Source organism: Antennarius striatus, chromosome 8 (genome assembly GCF_040054535.1).
Source record: "Antennarius striatus isolate MH-2024 chromosome 8, ASM4005453v1, whole genome shotgun sequence".
Lineage (NCBI taxonomy): Eukaryota > Metazoa > Chordata > Actinopteri > Lophiiformes > Antennariidae > Antennarius > Antennarius striatus.
Window position 1 is genome coordinate 19,032,501 of NC_090783.1, and position 26,123 is coordinate 19,058,623.

Consider the following 26,123-nt stretch of genomic DNA (forward strand, 5'->3'; position numbering starts at 1 on the left):
GTGTTTGTTGTGTCAGATAACATGCTGATGCGTATAAATGGTTTGATACTTGGTTTTGATGACAATGGTTTTCAAAGTGGTGATATACTGTAATTGTCAGTGTTCGTGTGTTTGTCTGTTTGTCCACCAAATATCTTTGCAACTGTAGCAGATAGAAAGATGAAACAAAAAGCACATTACTTGGGCGGCAAAGCGGATGAAAATGAGATGATGACCTTGACCTTGAGAAAACAAGGTCAACATCAAATTTCAACTTTTGTACACTCAGGAACCGGATAAGATAGAAAGACAAGGGAGAAGGCCAGTGAGTGTAAGACCATAGACTAAAGCTAGTGCTTTGATCTATGGTCTTACACACACTATGGTCTTAGTGTTTTGATCTACCTATGCTTTGACTTACCCTGACCAGGGGTTGTCACGGGATATTGCAGTCTCTGATTGCCTCGTTGCATCCCGCTTCAAAGCGGTAATTTATTGTAATTGTATTGTAATTGTCAGTGTTCGTGTGTTCGTCCGTTTGTTCGTTCGTCCTTTAGTATGGCCAGCAAATATCTTTAAAACCATTGCGGATAGAAAGATGAAACAAAGAGCACATTACTTGGGCAGCAAAGTGAATGAAAATGAGATGATGACCTTGACCTTGAGAAAACTAGGTCAAGGTCAAATTTCAACTTTTGTACACTCAGGAACCGGATAAGATACAAAGACGAGGGAGAAGGCCAGTGTGAGTGAGTAAGACCGTAGATCAAAGCTTGTGCTTGATCATTGACAGTAGGAGCACTGGTTTTGATCTTCGACCTATGCAAGTAGGTCAGGGGAAAATTTTGAATTCAGGGGTGTTGCGGGATGTTGCAGTCTATGAGTGCCTTGGTTCTAGTTAATACTATAATCTTCTGTGACGGACAAATGACAAAAGTTCTATTGATGGTCTCGAGTCTCAAGCAGAAAGTAGCAGTGTTTTTCATGTCAGACCCAGTTGTGTATTCTGGTTTTAGCTAATTAATGTCCTCATTGTTATATAACCTGTTTTATTTTTCTCTCCATCGTCTTTCCTTCTTAATTCATATTATCCAATATGAAACACATATCCAGCTGATGTCATCTCTACGGTGGAGTTTAACCAGACGGGAGACCTGCTGGCCACAGGGGATAAAGGTGGCAGAGTAGTCATCTTCCAGAGAGAAACTGAGGTTGGTTTAATGTATTGTATTTGAAATTATCAACCCTTTCTTTATGTAGGATGCTTACAAACAGGATAACATTCTGTGCATTCAAAAGGGATGTTATTTCTATTACACATGGATATTCTCTCAGAGTTCTATTTTTTGCATCTTTCTGGGAAAGTCCAAATGGGAGTCACAGGAGGTGGGGGAGATGGGGGACTCTGGGGAGTACAATGTCTACAGCACATTCCAGAGCCACGAGCCGGACTTTGACTACCTGAAGAGTCTTGAGATTGAAGAGAAAATAAATAAAATCAGATGGCTGCCACAGCAGAATGCTGCACATTTCCTCCTCTCGACTAATGGTAAGAAACTCACTACACCATAAAATAATCCAAAGTTCCTGGTTTATATGAATATATGCACTAGCACACTACACCAACTGTGAACATCCATGAATTTTGATTTATTTTAAATACCTCCAATTCATTGCAACCACTGCATTTTTGGAGCAGTGGCCGCAATCATCAGTCAGCGTGAAAACCAAAGCTTTTGACCCCTGCCTTTTACAGACCCTGAAATGAAGGTCAATTGACAAACAAATTTTGAAACTGTGAACAACATTAAAGAAAAATGCTAATGAGATCATCTTGGTGAAGGATGATCGTAAATTTTACTGTAGTATTTATTGACAGATTTCTCTAAACTTAATCTGCTTCCTATGATGTGAGTCTCATTTTGGCTGCCACAGATAAGACCATTAAACTGTGGAAGGTGAGCGAGAGAGACAAGAGACCAGAAGGATATAACCTGAAAGATGATGAGGGACGAATGAAGGACATCTCTACTATTACCTCTCTGCAGGTGCACAGACTGTAGCAAGGCTGTACACGCACAACTTCATTATTGTCACTAAATACTGTATTCATCGACTCTCTTTCACTTTTTGTTCAAGGTGCCAGTGCTGAAACATACAGATTTGATGGTAGAGGTTCGTCCAAGAAGAGTGTTCTCCAATGGACACACCTATCATGTTAACTCAATCTCGGTCAACAGTGATGGGGAAACCTACCTCTCAGCTGATGACCTCCGTATCAATATGTGGCACCTGGGCATCACAGACCGGAGCTTCAGTATCCTTACGAACAGATGACTTGTTCTGTTTTCATCTGACATAATTCGTGTTTCGCATCATTGTGCTTATGATCAGGGTCACCTCCTTCCTAGAACTATTTGGCTCACATCTGATATTTGTGTAAAATCGGATGTTTACTGGAGGAGGTGACTCATGTATTTCAGAGGCAGTGACATTGACAGAACAGAGTGTGTCATTAGTGCATTGTCACTGTTATAAAATTAGTACTGTGTGCCATCAAAACTAATTCAACTGCAATACAATATGCTAAGATATTTTTGATGGTAAAATTCCAGAGCTGGAGAAAAATAGAGCAAGAAATATAATAGAAAACAGTGCAATCTCTTTTTTGATAAGAAAGTTCAGTATAATGTAATAGTAAGTCAGTAATAATTTGGGTTCTCTTCACATCTTTTTAAATGTGCGATGTAATCCTCGTGTTTTATATGTTGGTCTTTCAAAAGTAATAATTGCTGAAACAATAAGAAAAGTTGTATTTTTTATGGAAAATGAGTGAATTATTCCAATTGAACCATTACCCGAGAGAGTTAACAAACAACAATGCACTAAAGATTGATAATTAGTATAGATAATTAGTAGAATAATTAGTAATGGAGTTAGTAATCACATATCAACAATACTTGTAGGAATTTTTTTTTGGTTTTGGACAACTTTTGGAAAAAATAAACATGCACTGGGTGAAACTGACACACAACATCAATGTCGTTTGTGACAGATGAACAAAGTCAAAGTCAAAGTCAGGAGAGTTGAACAAATGACCAAACCTTATAATCATGTTTAAAAGGTACAAACAAAAATGATGTTTTTTCCAGTGAATATTGATAAAATATTCTGTTGGTATTCATAAAAACAGTAAATAACAAGTAAACATTTCATCCTATTGATGTCAGGAAGCACAACTCAGGTACACAAATAAATGCTGAAGTACACTACATGCAAATGTGCACATGAAGCAAATTCTCAAGGACTTCCACATGATTTCCTGCTCGAAAGAATTGCTTACATTTGAAATGTATTGTGCACAGTTTGTTTTTCAGTGCTGTCAACTAATACAACCACTGTGGACAGTAAAACCATCTGTTTAAATCTATGCCTTCAATAAACCTGTCACGCAGACACTTCATATTTTCATGGAATCTACTTGACAGTCCTGCTGTATCTGTTTTAAGTAATAAACAGTGCATGTGTTTGTATTTCTGTTTCAACTCGAGTAATGTGTACCTCTTCAGAGTGTGTATTCAGCACAAGAATGTTGGATGGGCTGGATTTTGTGTTTTCCCGTTCAAATGGAAGCTGACCTAGAAAATTGAAGAGGCATTTATGAGGAAAGAGTTTAAATAATTCACTCATCACCAGTCTTTCCTCTGAACCACAAAGGACCACCATAAATAAAAAATAGAAAGGAGAAGAATGTACATACATATTATTTTAGTTGCACAGAGAACATGAATTGTATTGGAAACACCAAGGTAAAACCGATTAGGATGTTGCACCAATGTGTTGGTATTTTTCACCGTATTAACATAACATGAACAGTCATTTATATCTTGTCTACGCTGAATGCTCTTTGCTCCATTTGCCACCTCCCAAAAATGTGATGCTGTCTATGTGGTGATGAAACCTTAACAAGCTTTTCTCTCAGATATTGTAGACATCAAACCAGCTAACATGGAAGATCTAACAGAGGTGATAACAGCAGCAGAGTTCCACCCACACCACTGTCACTTGTTTGTGTACAGCAGCAGCAAGGGAACCCTCCGCCTCTGTGACATGAGAGCTTCTGCACTGTGTGACAAACACACCAAATGTGAGCATGCTGCAACATCAATGTACTTGCACTAATGAGACATCAAAATCTCATAATTTTTGTATGTAATGAATAAAATACATCTCACTACTCTGTCCTTGGTCAGTGTTTGAGGAACCTGAGGATCCAGGGAGCAGGTCGTTCTTTTCAGAGATTATTTCCTCTGTGTCAGACGTCAAGTTCAGCCACAGTGGACGCTATCTGCTTACTAGAGACTACCTCACCGCCAAGGTGTGGGATCTGAACATGGACAAGGGCCCTGTGGAGACATATCAGGTTAGGAAGCACATCTGTTTGGAGATCTGTGTCTCTGCCATGCATCTGCTTTGATCCATATCACTTATACTGACTGAATGTATGCTAACCAGTCAAGATTAAGTGGCCCTTGTAACTAGTTTGTATTGCCTGCCTTGATTTTAACCGCAGACCTCTTCACTATGTGTGAAAATGTACATACATTTGTTAAAATGTGATTGTTTGATTAACATTGCCTAACTGACACAAAATACACTCACATCAGTTCTTGTCATTGAGTAACAGTTATACTGAAATTGCAATTGAATTAAAGGGCTATTTTTGCTTTTTTTTGCAACAATTTATCGCATATTAAATGTTTACCTTTGGTATGTTTTGGAATGATGAGAACATGATTTGGGAAACTGCAAAATTGAGATTGAGAAATGTTGACATTTTGTAGATGAAATGTAATTAAAACTTTGATGTGTAATATTTCAATCATGCTGATTGAGTTGTTTGATTCTGGTCTTATATCCAAAGAGGTAGAAAGATATAAGTAATCTACCAAGTATATTAATATAGCATATACACAGGATTTGAATAAGTGCATTTTGTTGTGGACTCTGGTGTCTGGGTGTTTGTTCAATTCAGTGGACTACCACTAATGATTTTAAATCTGCCCCACACATCAAGGTTAACTGTTTGAATGATCCACAGGTCCATGAATACCTAAGAAGTAAGCTGTGCTCCCTCTATGAAAACGACTGCATCTTTGACAAGTTTGAGTGTGTTTGGAACAGTTCAGACAGGTAAGTGGTTGAGGTGGAATGGAGAAAGGGGTGGGCAATGTATTTAAGTCAGTTTGAAATCAATGGAGGGTTTTTTGTCAGTGTGGTTGTCTTTATAGTGCTTCCCTATATGCTCTGCCTCTGTTTGGGTCTTACATTTAAATCAATCCCAAAGACAAACTTTGGATTTACTCACTCCCTCTGCTTTAGGCCATGTCCACACGATGCTGGAACTTTTTGAAAACACAACTTTTTTGTCGTCTACGAAAACGCACTGATGTGTTTACCTGTGGATGGAGATTTTTTTGAAAACGATGTCGTGTGGACGCAAATCATTTTCAATGTGTTTTCAAAAAAGTTGCGTTTTCAATAAAATCCGTCATCGTGTTAATGGGGCCTTATATTCCCACTCTTCTGTGAACTTTTCGACCCGTCACTCTGCCTCCCCCTATACTAATTTGCATGCCTAAAGGCCCCTAGTGTGGTTGTGTGTGTGTGTGTAGGGTGGTATCTGTGTGTCATCCTCAACCTCAGGTCCTCTGCCAGAGGCCTGGGAGTCTGAAGGTTCTGCGCAGTATCTTAGCTGTTCCTAAGACTGCGCTCTTCTGGACTGAGAATTCAGATGTTCCAGGAATCTGTTTGAGCCGCTCTTCCAGTTAGGGGGTCACTGCCCCAAGTGCTCCTACTACCACGGGGACCACATTAACCTTGATCTTCCACATATGCTCCAGCTGTTCTTTCAACTCTTGATACTTCGCAATCTTTTCATGTTCCTTCTTCCTGATGTTGGCGTCAGCTGGAATCGCCACATCTATCAGCACTGCTCTCTTCTGTTCTTTGTCCACCACCACTATGTCTGGTTGGTTAGCCAGCAGCGGTTTGTCAGTCTGGAAGCTGAAGTCCCACAGGATTTTAGCCATGTCGTTCTCAACCACCTTTGGGTACTTCTGGTCCATATAGATGTTCCTGTACACTATCACAACTACTTGGTTGTACCTCTCCATGTATGCCGAGCTGGCGAGCATCTTACACCCTGCTACCACATGCTGGACTGTCTCTTGGGCTTCTTTACACAGCCTGCACCTTGGGTCAGATCTACTGTGGTAGATATTTGCCTCTATTGCTCTTGTACTTAGGGCCAGTTCTTGTGCTGCCATGATCAGTGCCTCTGTGCTGTCTGTCAGTCCAGCTTTATTCAGCCATGGTAGGTCTTCTTGACATCAACTACTTCCTCTTTCTGACGGTGGTACATGCCGTGTAGGGGCTTGTCCCTCCATGTTGTCTTCTCCTCTTCCTCCTCAGGTTTCTGCTGTCTAAGGAATTCACTGAACAGTTCATCTGTTGGGGCCATCTTCCTGATGTACTCTTGGATTTTCGATGTTTCATCCTGGACAGTGGCCCTGATGCTCACTAGTCCTTCACCTCCCTCTTTCCACTTAGTGTGCAGCCTCAGGATGCTGGACTTCATGCATGGTGAGGAGCTTTCTAGTCTTAATATCTGTGGCTTCTATCTCCTCCTTTGGCCGGCTTATGATCCCAGCAGGGTATCTGATGACTGGCAGTGCATACATGTTGATAGCTCGGACCATATATATACTGTATATATACTGTATATATATACTGTATATATATACGGTATATATATACTGTATATATATACTGTATATATATATATATATATATATATATATATATATACTGTATATATATATAAAGAGAGAGAGAGAGAGAGAGAGAGAGAGAGAGACACACACACACACACACGCACACACACACACACACACACACAAATGTCTGACATCTCTCTATATGGTGTGAGTGAAAAGATAATTTCCCGTTGCAGGATTAATAAATTTAACTTGCTTTTCTTCTGTCCGTTGTTCAGGTCATGGCAAAGCTCCTTGTTGAAAAAAGTTAATTGAAAAGTGAGAAAACTTTTCACCTCTCATCCAAGTGGCTTTTAAAGTTCTAACAGTTTCAACGTGTAACCTAGTAGTTAAGTCATAATGAGAGTCGCTGAAACCTTGACATATAGGTTTCTGCTATGGGTTGTAGGTCTCCACATGAAGGAGGTTAAGGTCATCTGAAATTCAGCAACACCCTATTTCCTTTAATATCTAGTACTGTAGTTCCGCACTGAAAAAGACTCTTGGATGAGTAACGAAATATCTTCAGGTTTTTGCTACAAGTCCAGTTGCCTTTTTTCAACACAGAGATGTTCTCTTCTGTTGACCACCTACAATAGATTAATTTTACTCAAACCAATATGCCTTTATCTCCTCAGCGTCATCATGACGGGGGCATACAACAGCTTCTTCAGGATGTTTGACAGGGATACAGGACGAGGCGTAACCCTCGAGGCTTGGAGAGAAAGCAGCAAGCCTCGGGCTGTACTGCGAACCCGACGAGTGTATACAGGTGGCAAACGTCGCCGTGGAGATGTTGGTGTTGATAGCCTGGACTTTACAAAGAAGATCCTGCACATGGCTTGGCATCCATCTGAGAATATCATTGCCATAGCAGCCACCAACAATTTGTACATCTTTCAGGATCGTGTCAGACCTGAGCTACAGACACAGTAATAGACATCTTCTTCTTTTGGCTTTTCCCTGCAGGGGTCGCCACAGGGAATCAGTTGCCTCCATCTACCCCTGTCTTCTGCATCCTCCTCTCTCACACGTCCTCTTTCACTACATCCTAAACCTCCTCTTTGGTCTTCCTCTAGGCTTCCTGCCTGGAAGTTCAAAACTCAGCATCCCCATACCAATATATTCACTAACTCTCCTTTGGACATGTCTAAACCATCTCAGTCTGGCCTCTCCTACTTTATCTCCAAAACCTCTCATGTGTGCTGTCCCTCTGATATGCTCATTCCTGATTCTATCCATCCTGGTCACTATCTATCCAGACACAGTAACAGACATGTGGGTACTTCATTCACTATCACAGACAATGGCCCAAAAGCACTCTCTGTGGAACTCCTACAGAGGTATGGGGAGTGGATGGCCCATTTGAGAGATTAAATTATTTCACAGATTGAGTTTCAGTGTAAATTTGTGTTGAACTTTGGACTAGCAAAAAAATTAGTAACGTCATTCCATACCTTTGGAAGACGTATAGTTTTTTTTTACTCAACTCCCATTAGGACATGCTTTTGAAAAAAAACAAAAAACTCTTACTTTTTGAAGACAGTCTTAATGTAGAGGGATTGAAAGAGGTGCAGGGACGCCTCACCCTCTGCAATGACCCATTGCTGTTAACCACAGAATGTTGCACTCCTCACTGGTGTACACTGATAGATTTCAACACAATCAATGGGTAGAGACAGAACATAGCTATGAATGTTTGAGTAAGTTAGCTTGAATATTTCCAATGATTTTTTTCCAGAGAGCAGAACGTTTTCTTTACACTCTTGTGCAACAGTATTATACAACAGAATTGTAAAACTTTTTACTGTGTCATTCTGGACTTTTTTTTCTCCTTTTTTTGACAATGACATAAACTTGAACCTCTGCTTTAGAGCAGTGCTCTTGGAGATTGCATGCATAAATGCCCAATAATCATTGCCCTATTCACTTTGCAATAATTCTGCACTAAGGAACAGACAGAGTGCAGCATCAAAACATGAGTTCTTCTTCTAGGGTTACTCTCATTATACTGTTAGCTACAAATATTTCGTTTCGCTTTTTACAGGTGATAGCAATTTTGGTACCCGAGAGATAAAGATGCATCCTATTTTGTTTACAGCAGATGAACCTCAATGTGTGTGAGCCTTCAGAATTGCACTATTTAATTTGAAGATGCAAGGCTTTGCATTGCAGCAGTTTGTGGAGAGGTGGTTGGAGAGAGGAAGGGATATGTGGTGCACAGATCAATTCCATGTTAGATTTTTGTACTAAGGCCATATCATGGTCTAAAGTTGCTACTGATGCTACTGATGTGACAGATTACCTACTGTCGGTGGTACATTTGGAAATAAGATCTTCCTCATATATAACCCAAATTAAGGCTGAATGGTGACAAAATATAAGACAAGAATTTAAGTGTCATTTGTTATGTTTCATGCAAATTTCAAATGATCAGCATTCATTTTATGCATAAGAAAATTTTTTTATCATACAATCAAAAAAAATGTAATTGAAGCACACTATTCACACACAAGACCTTTAATTAATTTAATTAAAGTGAATGATGAGTAAGTTTGTATCCTGTACATTTAAAGAATAGAGGTTGCAGTACCTCATGTACATCGCCAGAATGTCTAACAATGATATTATCATGTGCATTTATCATATCACAAGTTTTAAATGTCATTACACCATATACCTCACAGTAATATATGATATTTAGGGTTGCAAGTGTAAAAATCCAGATTGTATATCAGTGAAGTGATGTGTGCATTGAACGGAAATCTGGGACTAGGTCGAAAATTTGATTGTTTTTAGCGAATCGCTTTGTTTTTCAAGTGTCCTTGATGCTAATGGAAATTCTTCTCAGTGGTCTGGATGTGTAATGAGGCAGATAGAGTAATGGTTAAGTAATGGTTTCCTTTTTTTCAAAATTCAACAGTTTCATCATTTTAACTGTTTCACATACTATGTATGTATGGAGTTTGCTGTATTCTCACTTGTCATCTAATTTTGGTTTCAGAATCACTAGGGATTAATTTACAGCTTTGGGCTACTGTTCCGTTTTGGTCATTGCTGTCTCTCAGTGTTGCTGAATGCACTATATGCTTGGTTGAAATTGTGAGGTGCCAAGCCATGGTCATTCAAATGGTTAGCTACTGTAAGGTTGTAGTTGCACCTTCAATACTTCCATGAATGGTTGTATGTGATCTTGAGCAGAACTGTGTTCAGCAACAACAGCATGTTGCTATTTCTCAATGCTACTAGACTGTATATCTATCATACTTTTAAAAAAGACAAATCTAAAAATACAAAGAACATAACTCAATAGGTGAATGAAAGGAATGTGCATTAACAAAATAAAGTGAGAAGGGACACCAAATGGTTGCAGGATCCTTTAATGTCTGTCGATGTTTAACATACATGTTGTTGTGAGAAAAAACCCCCACAAGAGGTTGAAAGTCCAGCACTTTAATAATCAATACATGTGATCATATGCTCAATCATCTCTAAAATAAGAAGGCACTCACTTTTACAGTATACAGGCTCATGATAATTCTTTTTCAAGTAAGAGTACTATAATTTAATATCAGTTTTCATGCACAGAAATTGTTACAGCCAATTCACTTGATAATTATTTTGTTTAGATTTGTTTGTAACTTCGCAATTGCAAATTATTCAGATATCTGGATTTTTGCCATTAATTTACTTTCTAATTTGTATATTTACGATGATAACCTATAATGATATATTTAACAGATTAGATCACATGATCACGGGAACACAGATGTTGTTTTTTTTTCTTGGAGACTGGAAATGAAGGTGATAAATGTAACAATATCAGAATCAAGTTGTTGTTGGTTTTTTTTAAATTCTGTGCTTGCTTTTCATAACAGGTTAATACGAAATCACACTTAGAGGTCACCAGTTAGTTTTATTAAATGACCCTGTATTGGTCAAGCCATAACTATTGAGACCCTTCATTTGTTATTACATGACATGCATTTTGGCGAGTAAGTTTGCAACACAAGCCGGAGCCTGACGTCTCTGCTTTACGTTCTAAAAGGATTTACAAGCCTCACAGCAAACAAAAAGACTCGTGTTAATTTACTGGTAATTTTCCAAATAAATTCATGTACGATGTACCTGTACAGACAAGAAAACATTATCACTATTTAAAATAAGAAACAGTATTACAAAGATTTAAGACCACAAAGAAAGAATATTTTGGCCAAATACAGTATTTTCCACACTATTAGGCACACCTAAAAGCCTTTAATTTCCTAAAACGACACTGCGCCTTATAATACAGTGTGCCTTATATGTGAAAAAAGCTTTAAAATAGGCCATTCATTGAAGATTCTCAGATGAGTTCTCAGCTCTCAGCTGTAATCTCAACCCCCACGCTGTTGCCTGTCTGGTCAACAGTCCAGACAGAATACACAAGTCTAAGCTGCTCCCCCCCCCCACAGTTACCTGCTGTTTCAGGTGTCAACAACATTTGCGAATCAATTGTAGCATGCCAGGCACCTTTGGCTAGCAGTGACTTAAAATTAAAATTTGAGAAAATCTTAAAATTTGAGAAAAGGCTGCCGAGTCGTGAATGCAATCCCTTTAGCGCAGCCCAATCTAGTGGATGCATAACGCAACCACAGTCACTACAGTAGTTTCTCTTCTATGTGCCTTATAATGTGGTGCGCCTATTCTGGTGAAAACGGTTTTAAAGTAGGCCATTCATTGAAGGTGCCTCTTATAATCAGATGCACCTTATAATCCAGTGTGTCAAATAGTGCAGAAATTGCTGTACATAAATATACATCTCACTACACCTACCAAATACATGCACATCTTGTACATGTAAACATTTCTCAAACACATAAAAAAAACCTTCATACAGAAGCAGAAACTTCTACAAATCTCATTCAATATATGTATTTTTAACAAATACACAGTGTCTCTTGTCGTTATTAAGTCGTCAGCACCTGTCATTGGTTTCCTGCATGTAATCTGGAACCATCAAGTCAGAGTTGAGCAAGTTTGCAACTATTTACTCTGTGCTAGCAACTTGCCTGGGGTGTAACCTGCCTTTTGCCCATTATCAGTTTGAATAGGCTTCAGCAACACCCATGACCAGCAAAGGGGGAAAGTGTCTAAAATGAAATGATTATGGTTCTTTCATTTTAAAGAAAATGGATGGTTGGAATAACTAGAAGTGATAAAAATACATAGTAATTTTCAGATTCAAATACTTGTTGAGAATTTAGCATGTATCCTTAAATTGTGTGTTTTTTTGGGATAAAATTCCTCACATAATGAGTTGCTCCAGTTACATGATTTTATCAAAAGAAATGGTAAACAGGACATCCTGGAGAATTAAGAGTGACTTATTATCATTTACTCTTAATTTTCTTTCTTCTCAAGCAGTGATTTTTGCTGACAAGAAGGGAGAAAAGAAGAAGTCAAATGCAAACTTAAGGGCCCTCATTGTGGTCCGTCTCCAGTCTTTCTCTATCTTTACCTGTCGGCCTCCAGTCGGTAATGTCAAAGCACAGTCCAGGCAGTCAATAGCCTTTAACTCAAAGACCGGAGCTTTGGCTCCTAGGCGGCCCTCTAGCTTGATACTGAAGTCCACCATGTTACCAGCATTTAGGTTTAGCAGAACTTGTCGGAATTCATGACTAGCCATTAAGATTATATCACTGTTTGGGTCATCCACACCTCCATCTTTGATCATCCCCACTGTCACCTCAAAACGGAAGCTGTCAAAACGCTTGATATGGCAGGCTTTTTTAGCCAGAGCCTTAATCTGGCACAACTCTTCCTCTTCTTGCATTTGAAGCAGTGATGGCAGTGGAGCAGACACAGATGCAGAACTGGATGTAAATCTATCACTTGTTAGGTTTGTGGTTGTAACATTCTTTGGCTCACATTTGGGATACCTTTCTCCATACAGACAGCGAAGCCAGTCTCCCATGAATACTGGCAATATGTTTATAACTGACCGTGCACCATTCTCTGTCTCCGTAATACGGACCTGCTTAAAACGTCCAGTCCAAGTGACCCTGTGTCCATGCAGGTGGCTGCAGAAGATCTGTGTCTTGGCAATGCCTTTAGTTTCCCAAGCAGGTGGCCCACATGCTTGGCTATATTGGCTCCAAGTCAGAGTGGAATTGTACACCTTCTGTCCCTCTGCATGGTACACATAGATAGAGGATAGCAGGATCATCATAGAGATGCCGAGCAAAATGACTTTGACAGGGCCACGGTGGGTCAGTGAACTGAAGATATCTAGAATAGACATGCTGAACCGTGTCCAGAGCCTCAGGGTAACAGGGATTGCACATACAACCAGGGTCACAATCATCTTTGTCAGTTCAAGCTCAAGGAACCACTTGAAAACCTGGATGAAGATCATGGCTGCAAGTCCAAAAGTCAGAACAGGTAGGGCGAACAGGAAGAGAAAGTAGGCCACACAAGTGCGGATTAGACCCACAGCTGAAGAATTCTGGAGGAGAACCACCGAAAATTCACACCACATGAAGCACACCAGGTAAGGAACAAGGAAACAATAAATCCCTCTGAAGCCACGCATCCTGGCCATGCTGGACAAAAAAGCAGACAGTAAAGAAAAAAAAATTGTTTATTTTCAAACAGTAGCTAAGATTGATGTTAAAGGCAGATGACACATATTAAATCAACCGAACTGCTGAAATGCTCTTGCTCACCTGAAGAAAAGATAGAAGAGGTAAATATACAGCAGGCAGGGAAGACTAAGCTTCAGAACCACTGACTCCCCAAGTGGCAGTGTGGCAAATGTGCGTCCCAAAAGACGAAGCCCTGTCATGTTCTCTGGAAAGAACTGTGTCAAGCTACACAGAGATGATGCTACCTGATTTAAAAGAAAAACAGCAAACCAAGACTGAAATGTTAAATTATTTCTGCTTTTAAGTCTATCAGAATCAATAACCAAAACTGGCTACGTTTCAACTTTTGCAGATGTAAAAAAAAAAGCCAAATGCTTAACAAGAATATGAAATTCAGATTCAATATAATTTAGTTTCAGAATTATTAAAAACAAATATTTCTAAATACTTGCAGTCAAGGTAATTTATCGTCTTACACATATACAGTTGAAAGCAACACCCAAAATTCAGATGGTGGACTGTTTTTTGTAAATGTGTCAATGTTTTGGATTTTCTGCAGGTGTCAAATTTCTGCTACTTTACTATAAACAAGGTGTCAGGTATATGAATTCTAATAAAAGTTACAAAATCAATCAACATGCAAAGTGGAAAGACTGAAAAAACGAGTATAGTTAAATTAGTGTCAACTGACCTCTATGACCATTGCCCGGCGTGCATACATCGCAGCAGTGGAACTAAGGCTGTTGTAGCTAACGGCTGTAAAGAAGATGGCTACAGTGGAGAGCTCAGAACAAGGGATCCAGCCCTTGTCTGCAACAGGAAATGAAAAAATTACAAAAAAAACAGACAAGAAAAAATAGAGGTAAGGTTCTAGGTTGTTCCAGCCAAAGTTTGTCTCGGCATGTTCCACATCTATGCCGGGTTCAAAACGTGTCAGCAGGGATGTAAAGGCTCTGAAGTTTTCCCAGGCCTAAAAAAATTGGAAATATGAAACGTCAAATTAAGAAGGTCATTAACAAAGGTTAAAAACAGATTTGTCAAAAGTCTTCACAATCTATTTTATGTGAACAACATACAGTATACTAGATCACTACCAGCAATAGATAGATAGATAGATAGATAGATAGATAGATAGATAGATAGATAGATAGATAGATAGATAGATAGATAGATAGATAGATAGATAGATAGATAGATAGATAGATAGATAGATAGATAGATAGATAGATAGATAGATAGATAGATAGATAGATACTTTAATGATCCCAAGGGAAACTCAGCTGATCAGTACAGCTATTATCAGTCACAAGTTTCCACTGACCTCTCCAGTCTATTTTAGATTTCAGTTTACCAAATACAATTTACCATATACACTTCAAACGGGATTGTGACAGGATGAATCAATATGTAGCAACGTAATTTTTCCTTTCAAACTGAATAGGTAGTCCCACAATCTACTGTGCTCACCTTGCTGCTCTGGAAAACACGCAGTGTAGAAATAATCATTGAGATGAAGGAGAGGTAGAAGACAAGTAAAGGGATGACAAAAGCAAACAAGTCAATGGTGAGGTTGCTGATGATGAAGAAGAAAATTAGTGCATTGACATGCTGTGTTGGGATGATTGTGCTCAGCCACTGGACTCCAGCCCTTGATGCCCAGTCGACCAGGTGCTCTTTGATTTCAACAATGGTATGCAGTGGATACTGCAGTATCTAGTATCAGCAAATCATATAAAGAATTAGGAAAGATAATAAAGAATTTCATTCAACAAATAAACAATTGTCCAAAAAAACAAATGAACAGATATTTTATTATGGATACAAAACAGAATATATGACAATACAAAATATGATTGACATACCATTAAGCGTGATTTAATGTCCATGGCTTTTTTAATGGCTCCAGTTTGCTTGGAGTCTAGAATCATCCCACTTCTGCCAAAGCCCCAAGAACATCTGTGGGGCTTTCTGCTTCCTGTTGGGATCATTTCAGCCTTGTCCTTTAACACAAACATTGAAAAGTAATGGTTAAAAATAATATATGAATTATAAATATGTCCTTCAATTGTCTCATCTATATTCTTATAGTACAGTATTAATTTATTTACCTCGCTACCACTGACTTGAAGCATAGGACTTTTAGCCTTGGCTGAGACCTGACTTTGAGGTCCCGAGGGGACAATACCTTGTGCATACTTCTTAGACATCTCAACAAAGTCGTCCAGATCCACCAGTTCTGTGGCTGACAGTACACAGAGCAGTTAATTATACACATTACATTAAATACATTAAGACAACTGTCAGGTTGGATACTTACACTTATTACTAACCATGTTCTTCAATACTCTATGGGTCTGACCTGATGTTGGGGAAAGAATTTTGCTTGCAGCTCCACCTATTGGTGAAAAATGACTATCATTGTGAGAGAGTTGAAATGTTGCCCTGGGAGCCTACATGTAAAGTGATATACAGTACTTCATCATGGCAGCTGCAAATGCTGAAATGACAAAGAGCAGTATGATATATTGAACAGCAATTGACAGCAATAACATAGCAACATACTACAGCTTCATGTTGTAATGTGTAGCACATCAAGCAAGATTGTTGTAAGTCAAAATAATTGATGAGGTGGTAATCCTGACATAATTTACATGAGTGTGTGTGTGTGTGTGTGTGTGTGTGTGTGTGTGTGTGTGTGTGTGTGTGTGTGTGTGTATGTGTGTGTGTGTGTGTGTGTGTTTGTGTGTATGCCGTACCCTGCACTGCATTGACATGGCTGGCATTCTCCAGCATCTCAGCCACAGCCACCTTCTTCTTCCTGTCTGGGTTGAGTTTCCAGTACATTGTCATGGCTGCCCTACGTACTGCCAACTCAAACTTACTCTCCATTGCCAACTTGCTCACAATGTCCTCATTTTCCGGTGTAATTCCTGGTTAAGGTTAACCGGCAAAAAACATAGGCTTCAGACATAAATATACAAACATGGACATGCTTGGACTGAATACTATATGAAAGACTTCTGAACCTTTTTGTTTGATCCAACATCGCTGAAGAAGTCTTGCGGCATCTGTTCTTCCCTGCTTTGCTCCTTTAATCAGCCAATCAACAGCCAAGTGATTATTTAGCTCTGTGTCCTTTTCTTCAGCAAGAATCAGGTAGTGCTGTCCCAGCTAAAGAGAAGTTTGGGTGTGATAATGCTATTGTTCATTATATACACAAATATATATATAAATATAAATATATATATATATATATATAAAATATAATATATATATACACTATATATATACATACACAATATACAGTATATATACCTATATATATATCATATTTATAATATATATTTTATGTAGCATATCACTGTCACATATATTTGTCACATTAGATTAGATTAGATCAGGTCAGATTAGATTAGATTAGATTAGAGTAGATTCATAGTTATTGTCAGCACCAGTACAGTACAATGAGAAGTTTGACACATAAGCCCGGTGCAAAATAACAGTAAGTTATGCGTACAGTACTTATATGTAGAATGATGGGTACTCAATGCTGCTCCTACATATCAGCTGCAACATGAGACATTATTACAAGTTGATTACACCACTACTGACATTAAAGAGCTACATACTGCACTTGGGATGGTCTAAATGATGCATAATTATCATTAAGGGCTTGTCAGCATGTGATTGATCTACCACATTGACTGTTAAATCCACTGACACTGCCTCTTTCTTGCTGTGTGTGTCCATGTTGCCATGTGTCTCTGCATTTTCCTTGACAGAACATTTTACAAAAGACACACCTTAGACTCATCAAGTAGTCATCCTGAACCTGCACTGCCCCTCAGCCTCATCCACTAACTACAGCATGATTCAATCTCTTAGTGCATTTTTTTCTTGTACTGAACTGTTTCATTTAGGTCACTTAAGCCTACTTTGCTGCTATTTCAAAGTCAGACTGTCTCATTATGCATCAAACATCAGACTGCCTCACCTGACAATTGGTTTTAATCACCTACCATCACATAACAAACTGTTTAAATTTTCTCCCATGTCATTCTTGTACATAACTTCAGTTGTTTAAGGTCCAACTTTGTCAGTTCTTAATTTTCAGTGAAAATGTATGTTAGTCTATCTTAGTATTTTTTTTCTGTATTAGAACAATTGTGTGATATAGAAGGTTCCTGGACTTCTGGAATGATACATGGGATCCAAGTCAAATGTGTTGAATAATTTTGTGCTTTGGGTTATTTTTTATACATTGATGAAATATTCTCTGACTTCCATATCGGATCGGTCGAGGCCCGGGTTAACAATGACCGCCATCGGTGCTGTTCACGTACAGGGTGCTGGTGGAAATTGGTCTACTGTTGGTCGAAGAAGGAGAGGAGGAAAGTGTGTTCGTAGGAAGAGAGAGAAGAGGAACACCAAGAATTTAGGACTAAGAGTAGGGATGTTGAATGTTGGAACTATAACAAGAAAAGGTAGAGAGTTGGTTGACATGATGCAGAGGAGGAAGGTAGACATACTGTGTATCCAGGAGACCAGGTGGAAATGTAGCATGGTTAGAAGTTTAGGAGCAGGGTTCAAGTTGTTCTACCACTGTGTAGATAGGAAGAGAAATGGAGTAGGAGTTATCCTGAAGGAGGAGTTTATTAGGAATGTCCTGGAGGTAAAAAGAGTGTCAGATAGAGTGATGTGTCTGAAGCTAGAAACTGAAGGTGTGATATTCAATGTTGTTAGTGGGTATGCTCCACAGGTAGGATGTGAGCTGGAGGAGAAGGAGAAATTCTGGTTGGACTTTGATGAAGTGATGCAAAGCATACCTAAAAGTCAGAGTTGTCATTGGTGCAGACTTCAATGGACATGTTGGTGCAGGAAACAGGTGTTGAGGAGGTGATGGACAGGTTTGGTATCCAGGAGAGAAATGCAGAAGGACAGATGGTGGTCGACTTTGCAAAAAAGCTGGAAATGGCTATAGTGAATACTTTCTTCCTAAAGAGGCAGAAACATAGGGTGACCTATAAGAGTGGAGGTAGGAGTACACAGGTAGACTACATCTTGTGTAGACGGTGTAATCTGAAGGAAATCAGTGACTGAAAAGTATTGATTGGTGAGAGTGTAGCCAAACAGCATATGATGGTGGTGTGTAGGATAACTCTGGTGGTGAGGAAGATGAAGAGGGCAAAGGCAGAGTACAGATAGTGGAAGCTGAAAAAGAAGAATGTTGCATGACATTTAGGAAGGAGTTAAGACAGGCTCTGGGTGGTCAGGAGGTGCTTCCAGATGACTGGACAACTATAGCTAATGTGATCAGGGAGACAGGTAGGAGAGTACTTGGTGTGTCAACTGGAAGGAAAGTAGATAAGGAGCCATGGTGGTGGAATGAGGAGGTACAGGAGTGTATACAGAGAAAGAAGTTAGGGGGGGTGGTAGACAGGAATGCAGGGAGATGCAGCGTAAGGTGAAAGTAGAGGTAGCAAAGGCCAAACAAGGGGCTTATGATGACTTGTATGCTAGGTTGGACAGTAAGGAGGGAGATGTGCAGCAGGTTAGAGTGATTAAGGATAGGGATGGATGTGTATTGACAGGTGCCAGTGGTGTGATGATAAGATGGAAAGAGTACTTTGAAGAATTGATGAATGAGGAAAATGAAAGACTAGAAGAAGTGGCTTTTGTGGACCAGGAAGTAGCAAAGATGAAGTGAGGAGGGCATTGAAGAGGATGAAGAGTGGAAAAGCACTCGGTCCTGATGATATAAATGTGGAGGTATGGACGTGTCTAGGAGAGGTAGCTGTAGAGTTTATGACTGGGTTGTACAACAGGATCTTAGATAGTGAGAAGATGCCTGAGGAATGGAGGAGAAGTGTGCTGGTGCCCATTTTTAAGAACAAAGGAGATGTGGAGAGTTGTGGGAACTACAGGGGGATAAAGCTGATGAGCCATACAGCGAAGTCATGGGAAAGAGTAGTTGAAGCTAGACTAAGGACAGAAGTGAGCAGCTGTGAGCAGCAGTATGGTTTCATGCCAAAAAGAGTACTACAAATGCAGTATTTGCTTTGAGGATGTTGATAGAGAAGTACAGAGAAGGTCAGATGGAGCTGCATTGTGTTTTTGTAGATCTGGAGAAAGCTTATGACAGGGTGTCCAGAGAGGAACTGTGGTATTGTATGAGGAAGTCTGGAGTGGTAGAGAAGTATTTTAGAGTGGTGCAGGACATGTATGAGGACTGTAAGACAGTGGTGAGGTGTGCTGTAGGTGGAGGTGGGACTGCATCAGGGATCAGCTCTGAGCCCCTTCTTGTTCGCTATGGTGATGGACAGGCTGACAGATGAGGTTAGACAGGAATCTCCATGGACTATGATGTTTGCAGATGACATTGTGATCTGCAGTGAGAGCATGGAACAAGTGGAGGAAAAGCTAGAGTTGGAGATTTGTCCCGAAAAGGAGAGGAATGAAGGTTAGCCACAGTAAGACAGAGTACATGTGTGTGAATGAGAGAGACCCAAGTGGAAGAGTGAGGTTACAGGGAGAAGAGATCAAGAAGGTGGAGGCTTTTAAGTACTTAGAGTCAATAGTCCAGAGCAATGGAAAGTGTGGAAAAGAGGTGAAGAAGCGTGTAGAGGGAGGATGCAATAGGTGGAGAAAAGTGTCAGGTGTGATGTGTGATAGAAGGTTTTCCTCTAAAATGAAAGGAAAGGTGTACAAAACTGTGGTGAGACCAGTGATATTGTTTGGTCTAGAGACAGTGTCACTGAGGAAGAGACAGGAGACAGAGCTGGAGGTAGCAGAGATGAAGAAGCTGAGGTTCTCTTTTGGAGTTCTATTTGGGAATGTACTAATTCCTGATAGGATCAGGAATGAGTACATCAGAGGGACAGCACATGGGGTTTTGGAGATAAAGTCAGAAAAGCCAGACTGAGATGGTTTGGACATATATTGGTAGACGAATGCTGAGTTTCGACCTGCCAGGCAGGAGGTCTAGAAGAAGACCAAAGAGGAGGTTTATGGATGTAGTGAAAGAGGACATGAAGGTAGTTGGTGTGGGAAAAGAGGATGCAGAAGACAGGGTTAGATGGAGGCAACACATGCACTCTGGCAACCCCTGAAGGGAAAAGCCGAAAGGAAAAGAAGAAGATGAAATATTTGTTATCTGTTCAACTTATTTCAAAAATTCTACTTGCTTCTTTTCTTGAAAGATTGTATTACATATTCATTACAGAAGTACTCATATGCTCTCCGTCAAATTCTTTTACTTCATATTGTACCACAAATATGTACACAGTGAGTGCATTTGAGCTTTGGTTCTTAGGTTTTGTCATTACTAATTCAACAAGTTATTCTTTTTGTCCATTTGGTAGTTGGTTATTTAATTTTTCTATTCACACACTTTGAACGTTCACAGCTTAGGTTCAAAAAATGTATGGATGGATGCTAGAACATTCCAGAGGACACAACTTAGATACATGAACCTCAGTGTTCCACTATACATTATGTGCATGTGTTGAGAGTATACTAAAACATGCATGTAAATTATAATAATGAATCTATCAGTGGATATATTTTTACAAAATGTGCAATAGTGATATAGCAATTGATCCAAAAATCAATTGTTAAAATTATCTGTGTCATTACATGCATCGTTAAATGAATGTACATTATAATAATTAATCTATCAGTGTTGATATTTTCACAAAATGTGCAATAGTGATATAGCAATTGATACAGTTACTACTTTTTTTATCATCTACACTTCCTAAAAATAAAGAGAAGTGTAGAAAAGCAGGCTATAAAATAAGAAAGGCAAAAGCAGACAGTGAAAAGAGAATAATACAGTACTTGAAAACATTGTGGGAATGAAAAAAAAATACATGGATACACCATTTCATCATGAATGAAATGATCCTATGAAATATGATCAGTTCATTAATGGTGCACTTCACATCCTTCTACAGACTTTTTGTTGTCCAGTTGTTTGTTTTTACAGTAGACATTAATCTTTTCCAAGATCAAGAAACCCCCCCCCCCAGAATCACCTCATTTATTCAGATCCACTTCAAAGTTCAGTAAGTTCTTCATTCTGCCAAAATTCCCCCAGTTTCATGAAATTCCATCAAGTAGCTGCCAGCAGTCATATGTCAGTGACTATATACTTTCATGGTGGTGGAAATCAATATATGTGTTTTGATAAATTAATAACCCCACTTATTTCATTATTTTTGCCTATACAAAACATTGAAAAATAAATTAACACATTTATTTTTATATCCCTATCATAATCCTGAAGGTGTAGTTCAGTTCACATTGAAGTTCATTGAATCAAGTGAAGACAGTTTCTTATTCCCTGTGGTCATCAGTGTCTCAAACATGGCTAATTACCAATGGTAGCAAGGCCCCCAGCGGTGTATCAAGTGTCTGTTTTCTAATCTTAACTTTAATTTCATGACTGTCCTCCCCAACAGTTAACACCAACTGCATGTTTTCATAGACAGAAGAGACATTTCTCCGTTTGGCATAGCTCAGCATTAATAATGTTCTGTCTATGTTTCTAAGAAACATAATGCAATAATCTCCCAATCCTTCTTTATATGAATTAATTTTAAGAAATCACCAGTTTGTACAGTTCTTACACACCCCTGTAATTAGATTGGTGGTTTGCATGTACAGATACATGATAAGTTAAAGCTACTGTACAAAGGCAGCTTGGGAAATTTACTCTTTAGTACTACTGAGTCTTGAATGCAATGTTCGATTACATTCCCTATCCCTCCTGCTAACATTTATTTAGTGATACAGAATAAGTACAGCTTCTATTTATTTATTATTTGTAAGAATTTATTTCAATAATGCGATACTATAACAGTGTTCCTGATCATTTCTGTGCAAGTAACAAGATTTTAGTGTATCATATTCAAAACATCTAAAAATAGAAACATGCTTAGGACTGGTCTGACCAGCAGGGTCAAAAACAATACCAAGTGCATATACTGTACTTTCACTCACCCTGGTCTGGGCTCTGGCCTCACCAGCATCTGCTCTCGCTTTCATCTGCTCCAAAGACATATCTTCTTCTGGTTCATCATCTGAAGGATGTACAAATTTCAACCTCAATATATCAAAAAATATACCCTGAATTGATTGATATTAAAAAAATTCTTGCGACCAAGCCTGCATCTTCTTCTTTTCCTTTTGGCTTTTCCCTTCAGGGGTTGCCACAGTGCAATTGCCTCCATCTAACCCTGTCTTCTGCATCCTCTTCTCTCACACCAACTACCTTCATGTCCTCTTTCACTACATCCATAAACCTCCTCTTTGGTCTTCCTCTAGGCCTCCTGCCTGGCAGATCAAAACTCAGCATCCTTCTACCAATATATTCACTATCTCTCCTCTGGACATGTCCAAACCATCTCAGTCTGGCCTCTCTGACTTTATCTCCAAAACCTCTAACATGTGCTGTCCCTCTGATGTACTCATTCCTGATCCTATCCTTCCTGGTCACTCCCAGAGAGAACCTCAGCATCTTCATCTCTGCTACCTCCAGCTCTGTCTCCTGTCTTTTCCTCAGTGACACTGTCTCTAGACCAAACAACATCGCTGGTCTCACCACAGTTTTGTACAGCTTTCCTTTCATTTTAGCTAAAACTCTTCTATCACACATCACACCTGATACTGTACGCTTCTTCACCTCTTTTCCACACTCTCCATTGCTCTGGACTGTTGACCTTAAGTACTTAAAATTGTCCACCTAATTGATCTCTTGTCCCTGTAACCTCGCTCTTCCACTTGGGTCCCTCTCACACACACACATGTACTCTGTTTCCCAATCTACCAAGCTCTGTCTGTGCTACCGAGCCTGCATAGAGGCTGTATTTATTATAATGCATGTGTATATTTATTTCTATACAGATATCATGTTCCCAGACTCTGATGAGAAAAGTAAGAATAACAAGTAAAAGTCAGATGTAGAACAGATGTGAGAGTATGGGCTTTAAATATGTCTCTGTATACAGTATTGGTCTATGCAAATGTCCCTAGGAAACAGCTCCTAAGCCACATCAATAACTATGAGGGGCCGTCAGGGACATAATTCAGAAGCATTTATTCTGAATTATGTCCCTGACAGCCCCTCATAAATTACTGCTTGCAAAGACTTAAATTTCTGTTACAGCTGTAACAGCTGTATCAGTACCAGTAACGGTTGAGCAAAACGAATTCCACGTCTTCACTTATGGCATTATTCAAAATTAATCTGATGTGAGACAAAATCTCCTTTTGGAGATCTCTGTAATATAAAGAATCTTTTCACAAATGTGAAGAATCAAACTAATATCGGTGACTGTGACTATAAATACAAACTTGATATTTTCTAGGCAAAACAAGAGAGCCAAACTTTCTTTTTGACATAGCTGCAATATTTCAGTCTAAGATAAATTTGTAACTGATCAATCATTAAGTCAATATTGTCATTAGTACCACTTATAAAATAACTTATTATTAATTCTGTATCATAAATATTTTGTATGATGTAATTTATGGAGAGATGTGACCTAAGACATTACAAAAACAAGATTATAATGACTGGAATAAAATTCATTAACTGTACACTGCGGCAATCTGAATAAGCAGGACTATGCCTATTCAAAGTAGGGCAGGGTTACTCTGCAACCATGAAAAAACATTTAACATAATACAGGGATTATCACATTAGCAGAGCAATGAAACAGTAGCTAAAAAATGTGTGCAATTTCATACCAAACTTAAAGAAATTCTCACCATCTTCTTCACAGTTGCCATCCTCCTCATCTCTCCTTAGCCTTTCCTGTACGATCACTTTTTTGGCCACAGAGGCAAACGTTGGTTTCTTAAGGACAGTAGGAGAAGTGGCAGGAGAGCTTCCTCTAACAGTGGAGGAAGAAGAGGTTTCAGTTGTGTCATGGGCTAAGACAGCTGATGGAGAGGAAGGTGAAATCTTGGAATCTGATGGCATATGGACAGTTGGCCCAGTAGAAGGATTGGTAGAAGTAGATTGTGGTGTTTGCTTTGAATTCAAAGAATAAAGTTTTGGGGAAACAATTTCAGATTTTGACTCCAAAGGCTTTAGAGAATCCACTGAGACAGTGTGAGCTGGTGAATGTGAAAAATAAGATGATTTTTTCAGTCCTGAAGGGTTTTCTGTAGAGGATGGAGATTTGGTGGTGTGAGAGTGACCAGGAGAGGTGTTATTGGAGCTGGGTGAAGAAGGAATTTGTATGGGGGAGGGCAGAGAGGTTCCATGCAGGATGGGGTGTGACCCCTGGCTGTTGTCAGCCATTGGGGTTGATGGGAAATTCTTCTTCGTATTCCCTGGAATACAACAAATAAGATGTTTACAGGTCATTTCTCATGCAATGAATGACGGCTACACACTGCATTAAAAAAAATCAAAATCATTTCTGACATTAAACGATGCATCAATGAAGACACAGCTGGGTAGTGGACTCTGAAATTGGAGGAACCCTTCCTCTGGACACCGAAAATATGACACCATCACTTTGAAAGTAGACAGGACATATTCTGGGTTTGACAGGTAAACATATATCACTAAAACCATGTTCAATTTGAGTAAGCATTGTGAAGTTAAAAAAAGTATCCCAAAAATTTAGTCACATTCTCCTAAGTGATGAGCACTTTCACCAAGCAGAGAAGCTTACAATTTATTTGAGGATACATTTATGCTTTTAGTTCACTTCATTCTAGGAGGAAATATTGTATAATTCCAGACAGTACTGTTAACAGTCAACTGCAGACGATTTAAAACGTGTGCACAATTAAGACAAGAATGTATTTTCACAGATTAGCATAATTAATTCTACACTGAGATTATCAATATTAAGTTCTCATAAATGCATCAACACTCAAAAAATAAAATAAAAAATATACTACATGTCAGATTATTTAGCGCCATCGCCTCTTGCTGGAATTTGTAGATTTTAAGTGAACGGAAATTCTGCCATGTCAAGTTAATAACATTCATTAAACCCACAGAATCACCAAGCAAATGATAAAAAAAACCACATACTCAATGGATCAACGAGTCTCTCTCCAGGATACAAAAAGTCAAAAGTTTATCCTGCGTTTAAAACCTGTGTCTGTTGTCCACCATAAGCTTCGTGTTCTCGAAACCAGACACTGCCGACAGCCCCACGCGCGCCTGGTCCACAACAACGCCACAACTATATATAATATGGCATGTCCTCCTGAAATAGACTCCTCCAAGATAGGGAGAAGTAACTGCCCATCAGATAAACTACTTACTTGATTGGTTATTACATTAGGATTGTTTTTATCAATTCGTTTTTGTCTTTTTTTTAATGGGGAGACTGTTGGAACATTTTGGACATTTTGCTCTGTGACTTAGATCATGAACTATTGACTTTCAAATGGTGTACATGTAAATCTGAAATCCCCAAACGAATGTGGATGGTTTGGTTTCAAATACAAGGAGTCAATTGTGACTGGAAATATGCTCTGGGTGGAAAAAATCATGAAAAAATCTTGAGGTGCTGAAAACCTTTTATTCAAAACTTACATTGTATTTCAACATAACTGGAAAGTATCTGTGTTACACTCTTACTTGTTCATTATTTGTGAAAATTTTACAACTGTAAAAGGTCATGTAAAATTAAAAATTAAAACATAATATAATATAATATAATATAAT

General features: G+C 38.9%; 2 protein-coding genes across 3 annotated transcripts in view; one reads left to right on the forward strand and one right to left on the reverse strand.

Moving 5' to 3' along the window:
* ppp2r2ca (protein phosphatase 2, regulatory subunit B, gamma a) overlaps positions 1–7,742 on the forward strand; it is an 8,856-nt gene extending 1,114 nt beyond the window's left edge. Inside the window, exons 3-10 of the mRNA XM_068321123.1 lie at positions 1,093–1,190; positions 1,345–1,528; positions 1,915–2,027; positions 2,119–2,296; positions 3,962–4,126; positions 4,233–4,402; positions 5,081–5,172; positions 7,436–7,742. Coding sequence (XP_068177224.1) covers positions 1,093–1,190; positions 1,345–1,528; positions 1,915–2,027; positions 2,119–2,296; positions 3,962–4,126; positions 4,233–4,402; positions 5,081–5,172; positions 7,436–7,733 — 1,298 coding nt within the window. The 3' untranslated portion in view covers positions 7,734–7,742. The remainder of the gene's footprint in view (positions 1–1,092; positions 1,191–1,344; positions 1,529–1,914; positions 2,028–2,118; positions 2,297–3,961; positions 4,127–4,232; positions 4,403–5,080; positions 5,173–7,435) is intronic.
* A 4,453-nt stretch (positions 7,743–12,195) lies between these two features.
* Positions 12,196–25,608, reverse strand: wfs1a (Wolfram syndrome 1a (wolframin)). Of its 2 annotated transcripts, XM_068321121.1 has the most exons (13): positions 25,482–25,578; positions 24,861–24,952; positions 24,197–24,766; positions 22,427–22,506; positions 16,450–16,594; positions 16,180–16,353; positions 15,741–15,818; positions 15,532–15,665; positions 15,286–15,423; positions 14,891–15,136; positions 14,115–14,393; positions 13,505–13,668; positions 12,196–13,381 (listed from the first exon to the last, which is right to left on the reverse strand). In XM_068321121.1, the coding sequence occupies exons 3-13, from the start codon at positions 24,732–24,734 to the stop codon at positions 12,196–12,198; spliced, it is 3,162 nt and encodes a 1,053-aa protein (XP_068177222.1). In that variant the 5' UTR covers positions 24,735–24,766; positions 24,861–24,952; positions 25,482–25,578. The 2 variants fall into 2 exon arrangements, with proteins under 2 accessions (XP_068177222.1, XP_068177221.1); XM_068321120.1 differs by lacking the exon at positions 24,861–24,952 and having other exon boundaries at positions 25,482–25,608.
* Positions 25,609–26,123: the final 515 nt, after the last annotated feature.

Bases quoted from the DNA above. Each gene is read 5' to 3' on its own strand.
- wfs1a (XM_068321120.1), bottom strand. From the start codon at position 24,734: ATGGCTGACAACAGCCAGGGGTCACACCCCATCCTGCATGGAACCTCT. The intron at 15,819-16,179 runs GTACGGCATACA...TTTCACCAATAG, and splicing joins CCATGTCAATGCAGTGCAGG to GTGGAGCTGCAAGCAAAATT. The intron at 15,666-15,740 runs GTAAGTATCCAA...GTGTACTGTCAG, and splicing joins GAACATGGTTAGTAATAAGT to CCACAGAACTGGTGGATCTG.